General features: G+C 35.5%; 1 protein-coding gene across 1 annotated transcript in view; it reads left to right on the forward strand.

Moving 5' to 3' along the window:
• The window catches only part of ZNF385D (zinc finger protein 385D), a 420,486-nt gene that overhangs the window by 338,756 nt on the left and 62,409 nt on the right, over positions 1 to 19,321 (forward strand). Inside the window, exon 5 of the mRNA XM_013129993.3 lies at positions 18,674 to 18,836. Within this exon, the coding sequence (XP_012985447.3) occupies positions 18,674 to 18,836 (163 nt within the window). The remainder of the gene's footprint in view (positions 1 to 18,673; positions 18,837 to 19,321) is intronic.

Consider the following 19,321-nt stretch of genomic DNA (forward strand, 5'->3'; position numbering starts at 1 on the left):
AAAGGCCCAATTTGCAAATCAAATAATCACTCAAACGGCCTCACTCTTTATGTTCTACCTACTTGAATACCTGGTTCGCCAAATACAGGATTTCATCACTTGTCTAGAAGTTGCTCTTCCAAAGTGTTAACCTGTTCATGGTTTAGCAATTAAAGTGAGTATATTGCATAGTTTTTATTTAACAGGGTACATCAATCTGCATTATCTTCCTAGACTCTTGACACTTTAATGACGTCACAGAAAATTTTCCTTTGTTAGTGAAGAACCATCAAGTATCTCTGTTCACTAATACTATTCTAGTCAAATAGCCTACCAAAAGGTACCTGTCATTGCTTGTCAGTTTATTCTCTAACATGATTTTCATACCAGAATCTTAGGTAGTGACAAATGATTACAACAAAACACTTTCTGAGAAGCAGCAGTGAGTAATAGTATCAGAAGGTGTCATGAAACATGGAGTATGTGGAAATAACACCTTGCACACTGAACAAATGAAAGTTTTTACTACATTTAACTGTATTTTATTCTATATAATTCCTAGTGGCAAAGGATTTTTGTTTCTAAAATTAGTTTACGTGATTGTGTTTCATTAGTGATTGAAAAGGCTGTAAGATTGAAACTTTCTTCAAAGAGATGTACATCATGTAGTTACAGGATGAAAGATTTTTTAATAAAATGACCTGAAATGGCTGCAGAATCATTTTAGCTATTCTTCTAGATTCTGAGACCTATGTCTCGATTGGCAAGACAGGCCTTACTGTCAAGGCAGTCCAACAGGACATGAGATGCAGAGAAAAACCAGCAGTCTTTGTGGGCTTATTAGCTTGTCCTATGCTAAACTAATGGTGTTGGAGGTGGTGCTGCCCACAAAACAATTGGCAAGAAGTTAGAAAACAACAGATATTCAGGAGAAGAAAAGAGCAGATGCTGTGACATTCAAGTAGCAGGAATCATGAGGATCGGGTGTGCAGCAAGATAAAAGAGTACTGGTACAGACTCTTAGGTAAAATCGATTGGGTTGTATTAGTGCTCACCACTCAGTCATTTCTTTCTTGTAGGGCTGATTGCATTTGCCCAAAGGATTAAGTAGTTAAGGCACATTTCACTAGGAGCACAAGTTCTCTGGTCCTTCCAAGAAGAATCTAATATTTTATTTTACATTGTCTGCCCTAATAGAAGGAATTGAAGAGAAATTTGTATCGAGTGGAAAATATGCACTTCACAGTTGCCAGAAGTTTGTTACAACATTGACAAGGCTAACAAGATGAGAAAGGTGATTTCTTGGACTCACATCATAACAGAAAACAAATACAGCATTTTCATTGGTGTTTGTGACCATGTTTGCTCTTTAGAGGTCAAAGCCAAGTATAATTTCTGACGGTGGGAAGCTAATTTTTGTATGAATTTTACAGGTGCTACACAGCCTTTGAATTGCCAGCACTGGCATCCTAATGATCAAAAGTAAAATCCCTTGTCGAAAAGGATCTTGCCTAAGCTATAGAACCAAGTTGTGAATTTGTTTATTCTCTCTCCAGATCCTGTAGAGAGTGAAATTAATCAATTTGATCTTTTAAGAAAATTAACATTAACAAAACATAAGCCTTTGCTCTGATGACTCTTATGAACTGATTTTTTGTATCATTTAACCATTTTGAAGATTAATTCAGTTGTAGCTGTGATCTCTGTTGTAGACGTTAGTCCATGCTACTTCAAATCAGAACCAACAGCAAGGTCTCAAGAGAAAATAAGCTCAGCATTTCTGTCATGTGTCTTGCTGAGTGTCTATTGATACAGATAAACAACCATTAATCACAAAATACACTGGAAATCTTCTCAGGAAGCATGTTATCAGTATGGTCTGAATTATTCTGCAATAATGATCTTAAAAATAGTAGAGATACTGTTTAATGGGTAATTTACTTAGAACCTGGAGAATATTATGGCTCATTTATACAAGGAGCCTACAGCTAAATGTCTATGAAGTATAGAGTGCTTTACAGATGTGTAAGATGAGATCTTTTATCTAGAGAGCTTATTTTCTAATAAATCAGAAATGAAACAAGAATATAAGGTAGGGAGAGCAGCAGGGGATCGGTGAATGAATTAATGGAAAAATACTTTCTGAAACCCATATTTAAGCTTTCTTGAAAGAGGGAGGATTTGACAACCAGTAGGCATGTGATTCAACTTATTAGATAACATGTTAGAACATTTGAAGTCAAGCCTGTAAAAAATGTCTGAAAGTAAATAAGAAAAAACGTATTTTCTGAGTTTGTAATTTATGGAATAAATGGTTGGAGTAGGTGTGTTTTTCTAAGGCACACAAGAGGAAGAAGTAGCTATGTTAGAGAAGAGACAAATAAGCAATACTGAATAACAGGTGTGATGATACAGAGTAGGAGATCAATATGTGGAAAGAATGGAGTCTCTGAGTCTGTCATAGTTCATAATTAAATTTGGGTTATCATGACAGAAAAAAGATGAATTGAGAAATGGAAAATTTCAGGTGGCAGAGTAAACAGTGCAGAAAAATTAGAGCCATTGAGGAGTTATTAATGCTGAATGATCATAAAGATACTCTTTGAAAGCAAAGAAGTCATCCAAAAGAGAATGTGTCTAAGTCCAGAGAGTAAAAAATCTTGAAGACAGAATCATGGAATACATTTGGCCTGTGCAAGTCTTGTTTTACAACTGGGAGGAGGTTTGTCACCCAGACATTCACCAGCTGAGGTTATTTAGGATTCAGATCTTCTCTATAGTCAGTCTTAATAATTTTTTATTATTTTTCCCCCCACCTACTTACCTACATGAAAGTTAAGATGTCTCAAGTCTATTGATTACTGCTTTTGTGGTATTTGCAGAATGGAATATTGACAGAAGCACTTTTAGAATAGCTGCTTTAAACCTAGATTTTTAAAATTAACAGAGATTACATGTTGTCCCATTCAGAAAATCTACTTTTATCCAAAAGGTATTGATTTCCATATTCCCTGAATGGGAAAACAAAGAATGAAGATATTTATCTACTTTGCCCATCAATGTGCTACCCTCCACCCCCACCATCATCCTCATGAAAACATCTTGGTGGTTTATTATGGCTGATCCTGACATGAAACAGCTAACAGAGTAGTAAGAGATTAATTCCCAGTGAAGAGGCATAGCCACTTACTGTAATTGGACTATGAATTTTAATTCAAGCCTTGAAACATTTGTTGTTGCAGTTACAAGAATCTGTGTGTTTTGCAGGCATAACTCTTTTTTTTTCTATAAAAGAGGTCCCAGCAATACTATATATGCATTTTTAATTGGGCATTTATATTCATAACAAACTGATTGGTTTGAACTGTAGATAAGAAGACAGGATTTTGCTCGCTTGGGGGGGCCAACAGAGGCTCATTGCATTTCAGTATGCTGTTTGTAGAAACATGAAAAATTGCATTTAGGACAAGGTGGGGGCCTTTATTATTTCACTGCAAGCTGTTCTTGTATGTGCAAAGGTGCATTTTCAAACTCTTAAGTGATGGGTTGGCCCTTGAGGCCCTTTGTCTGGGGAGAAGCATAACTTTCATAATTCTCTTTTCTCAGCACTACAAAAGATAAATCAACGGGGTGATGACCTTATCATTAACTTAAGATCTTGAGAGCAATTTTCTGAAATTCTTGCACTGTAGATAACCACATAAAATTCTCTGTGACAAGGTCATCCTTAATGTCTGTCTAATGAGCAGTAGTGGACTCCACCCTTTTTGAGGGATGTGAGTTCTGTAAATGGGGAGAAGAAGAAGGGACTGTGCAGCCATGTGAAGCAAAGATTTACTCAGACAATAAATTCTGTTTCTGGCTCCTGTGGTAACATGCTATGTGGTGAAAAGACACATGTCCTATGATGTGACCTATCTGATCAGGTATAAAGGTAGGGGCTATCTCCTACAAAACATCAGGGTATCTCAGACCTGTATTCCTGAACTTGCAGAAGTCATAGGTCTGCTGAAAGGCATGTTTGCATATGAATGAATGAACAGTTCAGCTACAGATTTAATCTGTCTTTAGCAGAAAACTGCTTCCGCTCCTACCACATTTGGAGTAGCATACGTTTTGGCTTAGTCTGAAAGCTCCTACTTAGATTCCTGGCGAGTTGTCTGCCTGCAGAAACCTGTTAGATTGACCATGTGTAAGCCTGAAGGTGCTAATACATCTTAAAACTCTCAGCAGGAAGTAATACCTGTTTTGTATTTGGAATGCAACAAGAGGTATGTTTTAGGAGACTGGAGGGCAAAGATATTGAGGCTGAAGCTGTATCTGCAAGGTGAAATTGAAGAAGCACTGAATTAAAGATTATAGCCTCAACCCTCTTAAAAGAGAAAGTATTAGAAGTTAAATCATATCCAGACTTGGTAGGACCCTGCGTGCTAAAGCCAGCTGTCCTGACCTAGTTTCATATTTCTCTGTAAATGGCTTCACAAAAGTCTTGCAAACTGTTAAATGTTAACACACTGCACATGACATTCATGCATCTGTCCTGATGGCCTTTGTGATCTCATTTGCAAAGTGGGCCTTCTTGAAGTTCTCTTATCATCAGTAGGGCTCTGAATGTTACCCAAGATCGTATTCTCACGTCTTCTTTGGGGTAGTCACAGTGCTGTACATTTCAAAATGCTAATTACTCAGTAAATGTGTGCATCATTAAGTGGTGATAAATTCTGCAGATTTGGCTGGCGGGATAGGTGGAACACACTGGAGCACTTCAGCCAGAGCTGGGAGTGGAGGCCTCATGAGGCTCTGGGGAGAATGGCACTCACAGGCAGAGGGGTGATGTGGTTACAGTCATTAGGGCCATCCTGAACTCTGAAAGCCAGGAAGATGCACTGGGAAAATTAACTGTCTCAGGAAAGGTAATTTGTCTCAGTTAGATTTACGTGACCCACTGGCAATATTTATCATAATGTGATAGGTCATAGCAACCTACACCTGCAAGTACTTCCTTATACAACCACGACATTTGTAGTTTGCTATTACCCTTCCGTATCCATTGTTAGGTCATGCACCCTTAATGTTCTTTTAAGATAGGGTCCTTGACTTTTTAGTCTGTCTAATATTCATTCATGTTGGAATAAATGTCATTCTTAAAATTATTCATAGCATAAAGCACTGTATTTGGGAGATATATTGAATTATTCTATTTAGTTTTTATTACATTTGGGTGTATTTTTATTATGGATGGACTCGGGTATGATTTGGTTCCAGGATCAAAAATAGGAAATTATTCTAAAATGGAAAGATAGTCCCAGAGATTCAGTTGAGATTGAGAGTTCTAAGGTTTATCTGCTACCTTCTGAAGTTTTATTTTTTAGATAGCATTATGTAGTGTTTCTGATATATGCCGCGGCTTTATATCTGCCCATAAACTGCTGCACAGATTATTTGGTACCCACTAAAAAACTCAGGACAATGGATTATATCTCTCTCATGAAATATGAGAGTCTTCGTTAGCTTTATAGCTGGATGTCTGCTGTATCAAATGTACTCAACATTGGAAACCTTTCCATCTAATATAGTATTTCTGGTGAGATGGCAGGTTGCCTGAGATGTGTGTGTGTAGCCATATAAATATTTATATACACACATGCATAAGTTTCACAAACAGGTTTGCTGCAATATAAAAAGAAAAAATAAAAAAAAAAAAAAACAAAGCAGAACAAACAGAAAACAAACAGGCAAATATTCCTGTGCAGATGACTCAAATGGTGTGGTTGTCTCTAGCAATGTTAAGTAGAAGTTGGTAAAGAAAAAACAGAGGAACAAACCAAGTCGTTTCTGTTTGCATGGGACTGTTCTGGGTGTTCTCAATTTTCATTCTGTAGATATTTTTTACAGTGTATGGATGGATTACATACCAGGAGCAGCTGAGTATGAGTACGTAACACCAAGCAAGATGATGCAGAGTTACCCAAACATGCTATTGTGAGGGTAGACAACTAGTATATTCCAAGTGAAATATTACATGGTTTTGTGCTGAAAGCACAACTGAAGTGTTGCTGTGGTGCTGTACATTTTGTTTTGTTGGCTCAGTCAAAGGCTGTCCATCCATCTTTAAATTCTTTCCACAGGGTCCAGGTGGAGCATCACACTTGCTTTCAATCCTTTTCCAGGTTGAAATAAATGTCAGCATTTCTGTTGACTTAAGTGGTGCCAGGATTTCACCCACACAATCTAAACTTAACATGCTTGGGGTTTTTTTGTTGGGTTGTTTGGGGTTTTGTTTTGATTTGTTTTGTTTTTTCTCTCAGCAAGTTGGTCCTTGCAGTTTCCAAAGGGCAGTGAAAACAGCATGGTTCATTGTTTCTAGACTTCGGTCTATAATGAATCCATGGGAGTGAATATTAAAACAGTTGTAAAGCTCCTGCCACGATGTTGTTTCTTTACAAGAAAAGTAATGAAGTATATTAGTTATGCTCAAAAAATAATTTCTGAATCAATTTTCAAGAATTTGATCAATAATATGAATGTTATGAAGGTAGTAGAACCATTCAGGATTATAATAAATTACTAAGAAAGTTCTTCTTTTGCAACACAGCTTCTAGAGTAATTTGCTATCTTCCTATCATGGGTGATTTCAACATAGATTTCAATGGAGCTTGGACTGTTGAAGCAAATAGCTCATTCTTGAAGATCTTTTGTTGTTTTTAACACATTGAATTAGCTCGTTACTGCTGAATATGTGATGGAAAATGGCATCTGTTTACACTGCAATAATATAAAAATTACTTACCAGTAACAGAATAAGGAGCAATTTGCAAAAGCTAATCATATTTGTGCACTTGTCTGCAAAAAGTAAATTGTTAATACACACCCAAGGGAAATAGCACTTATTGGTTTATGCAATTTAATAGTAATATTAAGCATAGTATATTAAAGAAATATTTTTAGGATTCAGTTTTAGAAGTCATAAGGATACAAACACAAAAGGCATAGCTGTCCCATATTGTTCCTTCAGCAGTACTTAATGGCAGTTGAACTCCAGAAAGCATCTTGAAACTCAGAGTGCTCAAATCAGTGTCAAGCTGTCCATACACCTCAAATGTACAACACCACCTTAGAAACCTGCTAGGAGTTTTTGTTAATGAGTGTTCTATATTCATTTAGCTGGAGGTTTTCAGCTGGATGTCCTCCATAATGTAAGATTAGGGTGTTGCAAAGCATATTGAGTCATGCTGAGAATTATCACAACAGAAAGGTCATAAGTGTGAACTGAGAGCTATTCACAATTTCAGTTCATCATTGGAGGTGAAGATAAAGATTCTTCTTTTCATTTTATTCAGAGAGGATTTAGAAATCTCTACAACTTTTTACAGAAACCAGTTTTCCAGAAGTAACACTGTAGGGGCCAGGGCAGCCAAGTTAAGTTTTTAACCAAAAACTCTACGTGCAAACTTGCAGTGTTTCTCCCCTGACATTCTAGTTTTCTTCAGAAGTCTAGACAGGAATGCTTTGTTCTGAACTCTTATCTCAATACAAAATTTATAAGGAGCTTCAGTATCTTGTTTAAGAGCTGTATATTTCTGTACATTTGCTAGTGGAAATATCAACTGTTTAATTATTTTTAAAGGCTAGAAGGAAGAGAAATATTGAATACTCTTCATTATTTGCTGAGGTATTTTAATACCTCATTAGTTCTGATGGTCTAATTTCTTCTTGGTTAATGATGTCATCAACTGTCCATGGCTAAAGTTTCATAAAAAGCAAACTAAGTCTTCTGTTTCACACAAGTGTTGTGTGAATTAAGACAGCATTTCTTCGGGTGTTAAGGTCATGTCTGCAAGGTTAAATTAACCTCCTTTGTTAAACTATAGTATTTCTTAATCACTTCAGCAGCATTCCAAAATTTGGAGGACATGGGTGGAAAAACGTTAAATGTTACTGACTTATTTATACTAATTCACATTTATCAGATCTCTGTAATTCTTAATTCTGAGATGTAAGACTGGGGTTTTTTTCATTTCATATGAGTTACAGTTACCATAGATGGGAATCAGCACTGAGGAATAACAAAGAACAGCATAAAAGAGCAATAAATAAGTATAAATATGTTAATAAATATTTTGAATAGGTATGAAGGGATTTGCCTCCTCCAAGGAGTTTGGAGTCTCAGCATTAAATTTCAGTACCATTTGGAACTTTCACTTTTTCAATAATCTCTGACCAGACAAATATAAGATACTTAATGATTTCTTAAGTTTTAAACTCAGAAAGGGCTCTTACAACTGTCTAGTTTGATCTTTTTATGTTACACAACATCAGTTTTGAACTGGAAAACTTGTGCTTGACTAAAGATGAGAAATGTAAAAGGCAGTGTGACTGAACCTGTAATACAGACCACCTTTTAAGCAGTTGCCTTGGAATCATAGAATCAACTAAGTTGGAAAATACCTCCAAGATCATCAATTCCAACCATTACCCACGACTGCCAAGACCACCACTAAACCGTATCACTGAGGGCTTGATCTACACAGTTTTTGAACACTTCCAGGGACAGTGATTCCAGCATTTCTGTGGGAAGCCTCTTCCAATACCTGATCACCGCCTCTGTGAAGAAATTTTTCCTAATATCCAGTCTAAACCTCAGCTGCTACAAGTTGAGCCCTTTACCTCTTATAACACTTCATCATATAAAATGTGCTGTTGATTTCAGTGGGGCTGCTCTTATCCAGCAGGGCTTGTAGAGTTGCAGCCAGTTTCTTGTAGCTTCAGTATTTTGTTTTGGTCAATGGAAGAAAATGAATTTTCGGATTTCAGTGTAATTTGAAGTAGAGGGAATGAAGGTTTGTAGGAAAAAGAGAAAATATAACAACTTGCAGTGTAAATAGTAAGTAAAGTAGAACATTCTTACTAAGTTTTGTGTAATGTTTTGTATCCCTAACAGTGGCTTACACACAGGAGTAGGTTAGTTTTTAACAACTTGCAGTGTAAATAGTAAGTAAAGTAGAACATTCTTACTAAGTTTTGTGTAATGTTTTGTATCCCTAACAGTGGCTTACACACAGGAGTAGGTCAGTTTTTTACTGGAAGATATTTTTGTCTGTTCTGTATTGATAATAGTATAACAATCTACTTGTGTTAGTAAATAACCACCATTTTTCAGTCTGCATAGCTTTTAGAACAATTGAATCTATCCACATATATGTACTTCTTCAAGAACAAATAATTGACTTTATAACTGTCATCGCAATTGGGTCTGTGGGCACTATGTATATCTAAAAGTTATTCAAAATACTAAGGCTCTGACTCTTCAGTAGCTGATAGAACTTAGGTGATGGCAAACTTTGTAGGTATGCACAGCACTGCATGGACTTCACTGAGGCTCTGAATGTTCACAGCATCACCCAAGAATCATTGAAGGCAAGGCAGAAGAACAAAATTATGTAAAAGAATAAATATAACTGTATTGTAGCCTGATCTTCAAGTTTTCCTTGCTTTACAAACCTTTGTTTCTTCTGGTTATTTTGCTTGTTTTTCTCAAAATACCTTTTTCTTACTAATAGTTTAGATAAAATTAGTCTTTAATGCATATTTGCTTCCATGCTATAACACTAGTTTTTATCACCACTTAGGCATTTTTTATAAATATAAATTTTTTCTATAGAACATATTTGGTTTGGATTTTGCTTGTTGATTGTTTTTTGGTCTTTGTTTTGGTTTGGTTTTTTTTTTTAAATCCATTTTACTTTGGTTTTTGCTCTGTTATTTTCATGTAACACATATATCCTCCCAAAGAGAGAAGTCCTGTGTCCTACCCTAATAGGACTTTTTTATCAAATCACTGGCATAGGACTCAAGATCTTAGAGATACAAAATTTGTCTAAATGAGTCAGGAACTAGTGGGCTAAGAGTACTTCTATTCCAAGAAAACACACTGCCTCTCTATTGATGTTTCTGTACCTGGAAGGCTTGGATTCCTCTTAGAATATGAGGAGAATGAAAGAACTTGTAAATTCTTCCATCTTAGTTTCAGCCTTGAATTATAAATCTTTGTGTAGCTGTGAGAACTCTTCACAGTGGAAAAGTTCACACAATATTTTACATATATTTACAGCCTTCTACAAGAAGGCTGAAGATTTGACCTGGGAAGCATCTAACTATAGTCAAGTCCACATAAAACAGAGCTCAGGAAATCTGAGTATTTATGTTACTTATTTGTGGGGTTTGAATTTCTGCCTATGGGTAGGAGCTGATATAAAGGACACAGGACAGATTTGTACAAAAATAACTACTGAAATTTAAATTAAAATCCAAAGTTAAAGTTTTGTGTAACTGTATATTTATGAAAAAGAATCAGAAAGTCGAATCTACATTTTTCTGAAGACAGACTTGAAATTTGAAAACTTCTAATAACTTTAATATTAAAACCAGTAATTCTAATAAAAGTATTAAGACTGTGCTTAAGAGCATGGTGAAAGTATTTCCATGTACCCTCTTTTGTGGTTTTCTACATGCAAGTTGTATTAACTTATCTGTAATTTCAAATATAGAGTTCAAATAGTACCGAACTAATAGGAATTTTAATATTCACCTTGAAAACTTCTCCTGTTTTCTGTAAAATTTCCTGTAGTATCTTTGTGCCTTACCACTATTCTATGATGCTTTTGGTTCAGTCAAAAAAAAATCTGCAAATCAGAATTCAGTGAGACTGCTATAATGAATGTAAACAGACCAAAATGGTTTCCTTGGCAACAGAAACCAGGTGAAAACACTCAGAGGAACTACACTAAACCCACCCACTCAACTTTCTCTATTCAGTTCACATGCTGGATGTTGAGGGAATCAAGTGTTTTATGGTACTCAGTGTAAAGTTTCTAAATGTACTGAGGCTCTGGGCAGGTAAGTGTATGTGTACACCCTTGACTGCCATTAGCTGTTGTGTACTGTGACAAATTGAGATTCAAAAAAAAGGTGTTGATTACATATCCACCACTGTCATTACTTTTTAGATGACAGCAGAAAATACTGAACTTTTCAACACTATTTAGAAACTTACTGTCTTTAAAACAGTTATTTTAAATTCAACAGCATCTGTTGATCTTAAGTAAACCTTGTTTGTGTATAATCAGAACATTGAATTATATTCACATTATTAATCACAGCCATTTTGAGCTTATTTTCTTTGTTTTTTCATAGATAAATATATGTCAGCTTTCACTTTAGTGTAGCCATTATTGACATATTGTTCGAAAGGTGTTCATTAAAACAATGAATATAAGATGTGCATCTATTGCTATTGGAGGGAAGCTGGGGTACATTTGTACAAAATTATAATGGCATATGCAGTTTGCTCAAGTTCTCAGCCCCAGATATGTCAGTTCCAAATTCAAAACTGGAAGCATATATGTTATATTTACTAAACTGAATTAATATATGGTTTATTTTATCATGTGTAGCACATAACAGTCTGTACAGCTTGACCTTCTGCCTCATTCTGAGGTTAATCTGAGATGAATCACGTGGCTAATCTGAATGAGAAAAAATAAACAAGTTTAATATTTTCTTGGAATTCTGACTACAGTAAGATTCACTGTGGAGAAAATAAATGATGCTGCCATTTAATACAGTAGAGATGGCATTAAATGTTAAAGTTAGTTTCATTGATATCAGTTTGCAAAAGAGAATGTTTCATCCCCTACATCAAAAGAGCTCCCTAAAATGCAACTGTTATTACTATGGAAGCCAGCATGTAAGAATTTGAACTAAAATTAATAACCTTGTCAAAATGAGTTAAAAACTGATTTACCCAATTATTGATTAACAGTATAACTGATTAACAATAAAAATGATAAAATATATGATAAAGTAAATAATCTGTTTATTGAATTTCAACATGCAATGAACTTTTGTTGTGCTGTATGAAGTACTGGTGTCCTTCAAAGAACAATGACAGGTATATGAAGAGCTATCTTTAGCTACCTTGCCTTCACTATATATATTTTGACACTGTGTATGTCTACTTAGAATGCAGAGTGAAGTATATTATACCTAGGCAAGTTTTGTATTTTGCTTAGATAATTTCCAATAATCCCATACTCAGTGGCAGCCTACAGCACAAACCAGATGTGTGGTCATAAAGATGCTGCAATATGGGACAAGAAACATCAAGTAGAAAATTTCAACTTTCTGCATCTGACCAAGATAAAATAGCTTTTCCTTTCCATAATGAAAATATGATACTTCTTTCCATAATGAAAATGAAATTGATTTTACTATAGGATGGATGATTTTGCTGTAAGAATGGGGTGAATGCCAAATTCTTCACAATGTGATGCAGGATCCTGCCAGGTACAGTCTCTGACCATTATATAAATGGCTCTGGAAGAAGCCCAAGCACAAGGAGTGGGATGGAGCAGCTTTGTGGATGCAAAGGAGCTAGTGAGCTCAGAAAGCACCCATTCTCTCTGATCCTTGAGTCTCAGTGATCCTTGAGTTCATGAGTGTATTGAATAAATGGTTTTTGAAGGAGAAGAGGAAACAGAAAGCTTTTCTTTACATGAAAAGAGAAAATTGAATACTTGGGAATTGACATGCTGAGACATTTAATGTGTTCTGACACAATAATGAAGAAATGCTTTCTTTTCTGCAGAAAGGTCCTTTTTGGTATTTGTTCTGTTATTGTGTATTTGGCTGTAGCGAAGGGGGCAAATGATCAGTCACAGTTTTGGGGGCAAAAACCTTCTCTCAGAGCATATCTGAAATAAGTAATATTACACACATCCTTGGTGTTTTATACCACAGTCACATCCCAGTGCATAATGTAATTAGACCTCTAGTTCTGTATTACACAGTAATGTTGATGATAGAATTGCACAAAAAATTGAAATGACACATTTGAGAAGACAAAGGTAAGCATAGCAGAAGGAAGATATGATGACAGGCAACATTTATCTGTACTATAATTGACTGCAGATTGAGTTTGTATGTATCAGACAGAAATCAGGATTCTCGTTCAATATGAAGTATGTCATTGTGTTGACATTACCTTTAAAAATTGCATTACATGTTTTCACTTAATCTTCTGCAAAGTTTTGTTTGTCTCTTGTATTGTGAGTCTGTGAAGCTCTGGTGAAGTCCATGAAACTCCTCTGTTTTCTAGAAAGGAAGAGTAGGACTTGTTAGTCCTGAATTCCCTGTGTGTACCCACTGGGCAAACAAAACAGTAGGCTTTCTGAGAAATTCTTTTTGAAAGATTGAAATACCCTCAAATAAAAGGTTACCTACTAAATAGAGTAAATACATCTCAGTGCAAGCAACTGTATAATCCTCATATCATCTGGCATGGCTCACAATAAAAGCCCTGCCCTAGGCAGAACCAACTGTTGGGCATCTCAAGGCTGTTAACTTTCTCTCAGTAAACTTCTCCAGTTTACTTACTGGAGGAGTTCCATAAAGATCAGCTCAGGTTATGTAAATAGCACATGCCTGGTAGTCTACAGATGTCTCAGCTGCATACTGCAACCTTCCCTTGAGCAGTGCTGTCATCACTGACTTGCAAGGCTTTGGAGTCATTAGAAATAAGTATGATGCTTGTTCCAAAAATAAAACATGTATTTTGATTTTTACCACTTTTGTGCTTAGAACATCTGTAAAAATGTATTTGAAGTACTTACTGACAGCCCAACTTTAGGAAAATGTTCTGTACTCAGAGACTGAGATGATGTGTAGCATAGGTATCTCATAAACAATTCCCCTCATTTCATCAAGGACAGAAGCCCTCTTGGCTTGTGTAGTTGTGTATGATTGCTTTCTATGTGTGCTCAGCTCACTGACAGTACTAGTTTGAACCTGGAAACTTACTGTTTTTAGAGCTTTTTAGTCTGGAGGATCCTGACATCGGTTGCTGATGTTTCAGCAAAAAAATTCTACTGTTTTACTGGGAGTAACAGCAGAGGTGATGGTAGAATCCAGTAGCTGGTAGGAAAGAAAGACATGATGTGATCTACTGAAATCTCAGACAAAAAAAAGGACTTTTCAGCACCCTCATTTGCGACTTTCTAAGGGTGCAGACAGAATGCAGCCTTGCTACTAACTGGGCAGAGGACAGCATGGAGTAGAGCATTCTCCATGAAGAACATCTTTCAAAATGCATTGTAAGATGAAAAACAGATGCTTCCGGATAGTTGGACTGAATATTTGTGAGGAAGACTTAGTGGAAAATATTCACACCACTTTTTTAAAAATGTTCTTTGGGTTGGCTTTTACTGTGCAGGTATTGCCTAGAAGGAATGAATGAGGCAGGAAAACCATCTCTAAGACTGTAATATGAGGTGGACAGGGAGAGATATGGGAAGGATAGAAGATACAGTGCTGTGAAGCTGAAAACTCTCTGAATAGGAAGAGAAACCCTTGTCTCCATGTGAAAAATGAAGCACAGTGTTTTTGTTGGGCCAATGCCTAAAAACATAAGTGAGAAGACATATGATTCAGTGAAGTACCTTAGGCAGGCAGGCAAACTTTTGAAGACTTCCATGTAGTTCTAAGTGTATACTATCTGGATTGTTTAAAATTTTTCACCTTTCTCATCATACTTGATATATTGCAATTTGTTTGGTAATATCCTGTCCTTATGGTAATTGTGGTACAATATTGTATTTGAGCTGAGTTTTGACATCATTATGGTATACAGAAATCAATATGGTATGTATGTGTGTTTATAGCATGCAGATATATATATACACCAAATAAATCATTATATAGACAAATGCATTTTTTATATTCTAACAATTTGGGAAGGTTACAAAATATAAGGATTAGAAAGGTCCCTAATTATTCAAGATAGATACATGGAACCAGAGGAATTTATGTTTTGCAAAAGAGATGCTAAATTTGACTTATACCACTCAAATAAGCAGGACTTCATTACAAATAACCTTGAAAAGTGATTTGCTGTTTAGACATCTTGCCATTTCCTTGAAGTAATTCCCATAGGCTGAAATTTGTTTACATGTAATTTGCAGGATCGGAGACCTCAAAATTTAGTTAAGGATCCTCAAGTTTTCATCCTCAAGTATGAAGTAATAATGTACCTTTTGGTTTCTTGTTAGACATCTTTTTCAAGAATAGATATATTTTTTAAAGTCACTCTAATATTGAACCATCAGTAACTGGCATAATCCTCATGCTGCTTCCCTGACTGGGCTACATGATTAGCTGACAGTGACTTGTCTTCACAGTGCTAGGGTTAATTCTCTGTATCAAACATGGAAACTATGATGTGAGAAGCAAACTTGGAAACTACAATGAAAGAAGTAAGCTCTTTCTGAAGGTATTCTTCTAATGTGTTCTTTTATAATCATGAAGAGAAACAGAATTTAATATTAGAGGGGGTTTAGGGTGGCTGATTACAAAGTGTTCTGTAGAAATAAGGATTTTTTTCCTTAGGATTGTCCAGTATCTCTTTCATCTGATTTTATGTCAAGCAGTTGTTTCTCAAAGGGGACTGTCTTCCATCAAGATGAGCAATTATAAAAGTCAGTACCCCTTTTCAAAACATGGAAAAGGAAATCCTCCTTTGATTCCCATTGGTTACTATAGATGTAGGGTTTCACCTGTAACCGCCGTTCACAAACTCATCTGAGCACAACTTCTAGCTTAGCTTGGTAAGGTAATATATGTATGCATTATCTACTTGTGTTAGCAACTGTTGGACTGCATCTCACTTTCTGAAGGGGTACAGTCTCTTCACTCAGTTAAGCATCATGGTGGCACTAAATAGTAGGACTAATGACTTTTATTCTTCTCTCTCAATATTTCTTAATTCTGAATGAAAATTGGGAATAACTACATTTTATGATCTATGTTATTTTTGTACTTAACCTACAAGTAAATGCTGGTTAAGCAATGAGTTTTGTAAGTTAGAAGTAAATGCCATTTAAGCAGTGAGGATAATTTTAGTTCTCTTATGGCTGCAAGAAATGATTCAATGAGATACCATACTTTACATTGCTGTGCTGGAAAAGATACGAGCATTTTTTCCATTTCCTCCTACAAGGGAAGATAATGACAGATGTTTGATTGGGGGTTTTTGGGGGTTGTTTTTTGTGGTTTTTTTAGGGTTCCAATTCAGTTGTAGAAGTTCAGCACAAGCTAATTTGAAGCTGCTTAAGTGCTTAAGAGCAATCTGTGTGCTCTTACGTAGAACTGCCATTAACATGCTAGCTATAGTTATATCGAAACAAACTCAGATAGATTCATGTCCCCACAGAGGACAGATTTAAATGTTGAAATAAAAATGGCATAAAGATCATCTCTAAGTATAGGCTGGGTAAACTGTCAGCACTCTATGAAAAGTGAGTAATGGACAATTCTGCATAGCAGCCATTGTACTTGTAAATTTGAGCAATGTGTTTCTACTATGGAGCAATTTAATTCACATATTTCAGAACATTGAAAAGGTCACCAGTTTGTACATAGATCCTCGTTATATAAGCCTTGTACATCCAACATTGAGTTGAGGAGTGTGAAGTTGTAGCTGCAAGAATTGGAAGGGAAGTATGGATGCAAGAGGCATAAACCTGGGGTGCTTCACCAACCATTTTGTGAATAAAGTTAAACTGTATATCAAACTAATATGCACATTCAGTATTAAGGACTGTATTCTGACTACCTTTTTTTGTACTTGAAGAATTACACTGTTAAGGAGAGCAAGTGCAGTCAGAATCTGGAGCTGACTGATAATGAAATTTTACTAGAAACTAAAAATATTTGACATGATAGCAACATGAGGATGTACTGTATAATGTAATTTTTAATGCGTCATTGTAATTTGACACTGGTCTTTCAGTTTAACAGTAATTAATATCTCTTGATCGTTTCTATTTGGCTTACAGTATGTCTAATGTTATGTGTTGGGAGTTGTGAAAGGTGCATGATTGTGCTGTTTCTGTTCAGGTTGTATCTAGTTATAACTTCACTGTCCAGTGTTCTTTCAATAAGGGTACCTAATACAATATTTACATTATTTTAGGTATAGAAAACTGGCTTTTCAACCAAACTGAATGATGCATCTCAATATACAAGAAGAGCATATGCATGTGTGAAAATTTATGCATGCGTACATTGGTTTAGACAAGTTCTCTCACTTCTTTCCTAATCACCTTGAGCTTCTCAAATCTCAGGCATCTGGAAGGAATCATGGCTTTCATGAAAGCTGGAAGTCATAAATCTCAAGATGCATTAATATGCACTCTTATTTGACACTCAGTAGAACTTCCTGTCACTCCCAAATTCAGCATATTAAATAACATTAAATGCAGAGCTAATGACTAACAGATGCTAGATAATGTGGGTTTTTTCTACCTACATGAGTGGCTTAGCAAGTCAAGTAATTGTCATTTTATTCCTTCAGTCCTTTGAGTTTGTAGTCAGTAAATTATATGCGTGTTTTTTTCTTATTATTATTCTACAACAGAAAGTATTTACCTTTCCTTTATGTTCTAAGTATCTGCTATTCTATTTAATGCCAGAAGCAAAATGTTGACCTTTTGGGGACCTTGGGCTGATCCAGAATAGTTGTTTTTCAACTCTGCAGTTCTGTAGTAGCTAGATTTTGACTATTTTTCTATAATCTTAATTTCTCATTCGAGTAAGGAAGCTGTTACTTTCAAAACTTTGAAGCTCAGCAAAAAAAAAAAAATGAATTTTTGAGGTTCTTAAACTTATTAACTAAAAGACTTTCTTTTAATATTTTAAATACTTATGAGAAGAAATAAACTCTGAATATTTATACTAATGCCAGTGTTTTTTTTATTAAGTGTAATCTTTACTTCAAATGCTATTCTTAAAATATATTTTCAACATAAATTACATGCAGGAAAGTTGGTTTTAACTCTTAGAATAATAAGAATACTTTCCAAGTAATACATAAATCTTAATAGCAATATACATACAAATCTATTTTAGCTTAAAAATGTCAAGTAGACAAAATACATTTTGGACTGTGACAGGATTTGTGTGAGCTTTCTCCTTTGAAAGGATGCTCTTGGCTTTGAATTTCAAACATTTTTGTAGCAGGTGAACAAAAGTAATCCTTTTTTTTTTTTAAGAAAGCCAGCTAATTGCATGTCTGCCTCACATTCAGTTAAGTCTTTGATGATGGGCTTTCAAGAGAGCATTTTATGTTTTGCTTCCTTTTGTTTGGGCTTTGGTTTTGGCTTGGGTTCTTTTGGTTTCTTTTTACTGTCAGTCTTTACTGAGAAGTTCCTGATACCACTGTTAATAGTAAACTGTTCTTTGAGGGAAGCTTTGACTAAGTCTCTAGTTTGAAATACAAACTGGAAAACTGCAAAGCAAATGGGAAGAGAGTGCCTTCTTCCCCGTTGCCTGAGAGTAATTTTTTTTTTTTAATGTGAAAGAAGTCTTGACAGAAAAACTAATGGTAGCATGGTAGACTAAAACAACCTTATTTTGGTGATATACTGTTATGCAGTAATACTATACTTATCTATTTGGGGTGTCTTGAGTATTTTTCCATTGTTTTTCAAGCATCATTCTAAATATGATTTTCTGTTTGGTCACTACTTGGATAATGTGAATGGTACCCATTATTGAAAGGTAGTCTGTATTTGTACTAATACAGAGAATGCCAGTTTAGAAATGAGCCTGATTGCATGGTTCATTTTGTTCTCCTTTGTAGAGCCAGGCTGCGGCCCACTACAAAGGCACTAAACATGCCAAGAAGCTCAAAGCACTGGAAGCCATGAAAAATAAGCAGAAATCTGTTACTACCAAGGACAGCGCAAAGACTACCTTCACTTCCATCACTACCAATACCATCAATACCAGCTCTGACAAAACAGGTTAAGCGACAATCTTTGTTGGTTTTGTTTAGCTTTTTGTTTTGGTTTGGTTTCATTTAGTTTTTCTTTCTTGTTTAATTCCATGTCTGTTTGGTTATGTGCTTGCCACATTGATTCATGCTCGATCCATCTTTCTGTGTGATATTGATTTGTTTTAGTCCTTTCAATAGGCTGGTGAGAGTATGATAGTCATGACTGATTTCTCTTAGTGAAAAGAGGCTTATCATTCTTTTAGGCCAGAATGCAATACTGACTTATTAATTTTTACAGTGGCCAAACTATTACATATCAACTGATCTAAACCTCCTAGTCTGTATGCAGTATCTCTCCATAAATAATTACATATGGCACATTTCTTTTGACCACAAGCAAGTAGTAAATTGCACTACTTGTGTCTAGAAGCCTCTTAAAAAGCGTTATGAGTAAACCCCTAATTTTCATAAATTTTGAACATTGCATTATTTTTTTTAAAATGGCTATTGCAT

This window comes from Melopsittacus undulatus, chromosome 1 (assembly GCF_012275295.1).
Source record: "Melopsittacus undulatus isolate bMelUnd1 chromosome 1, bMelUnd1.mat.Z, whole genome shotgun sequence".
NCBI lineage: Eukaryota > Metazoa > Chordata > Aves > Psittaciformes > Psittaculidae > Melopsittacus > Melopsittacus undulatus.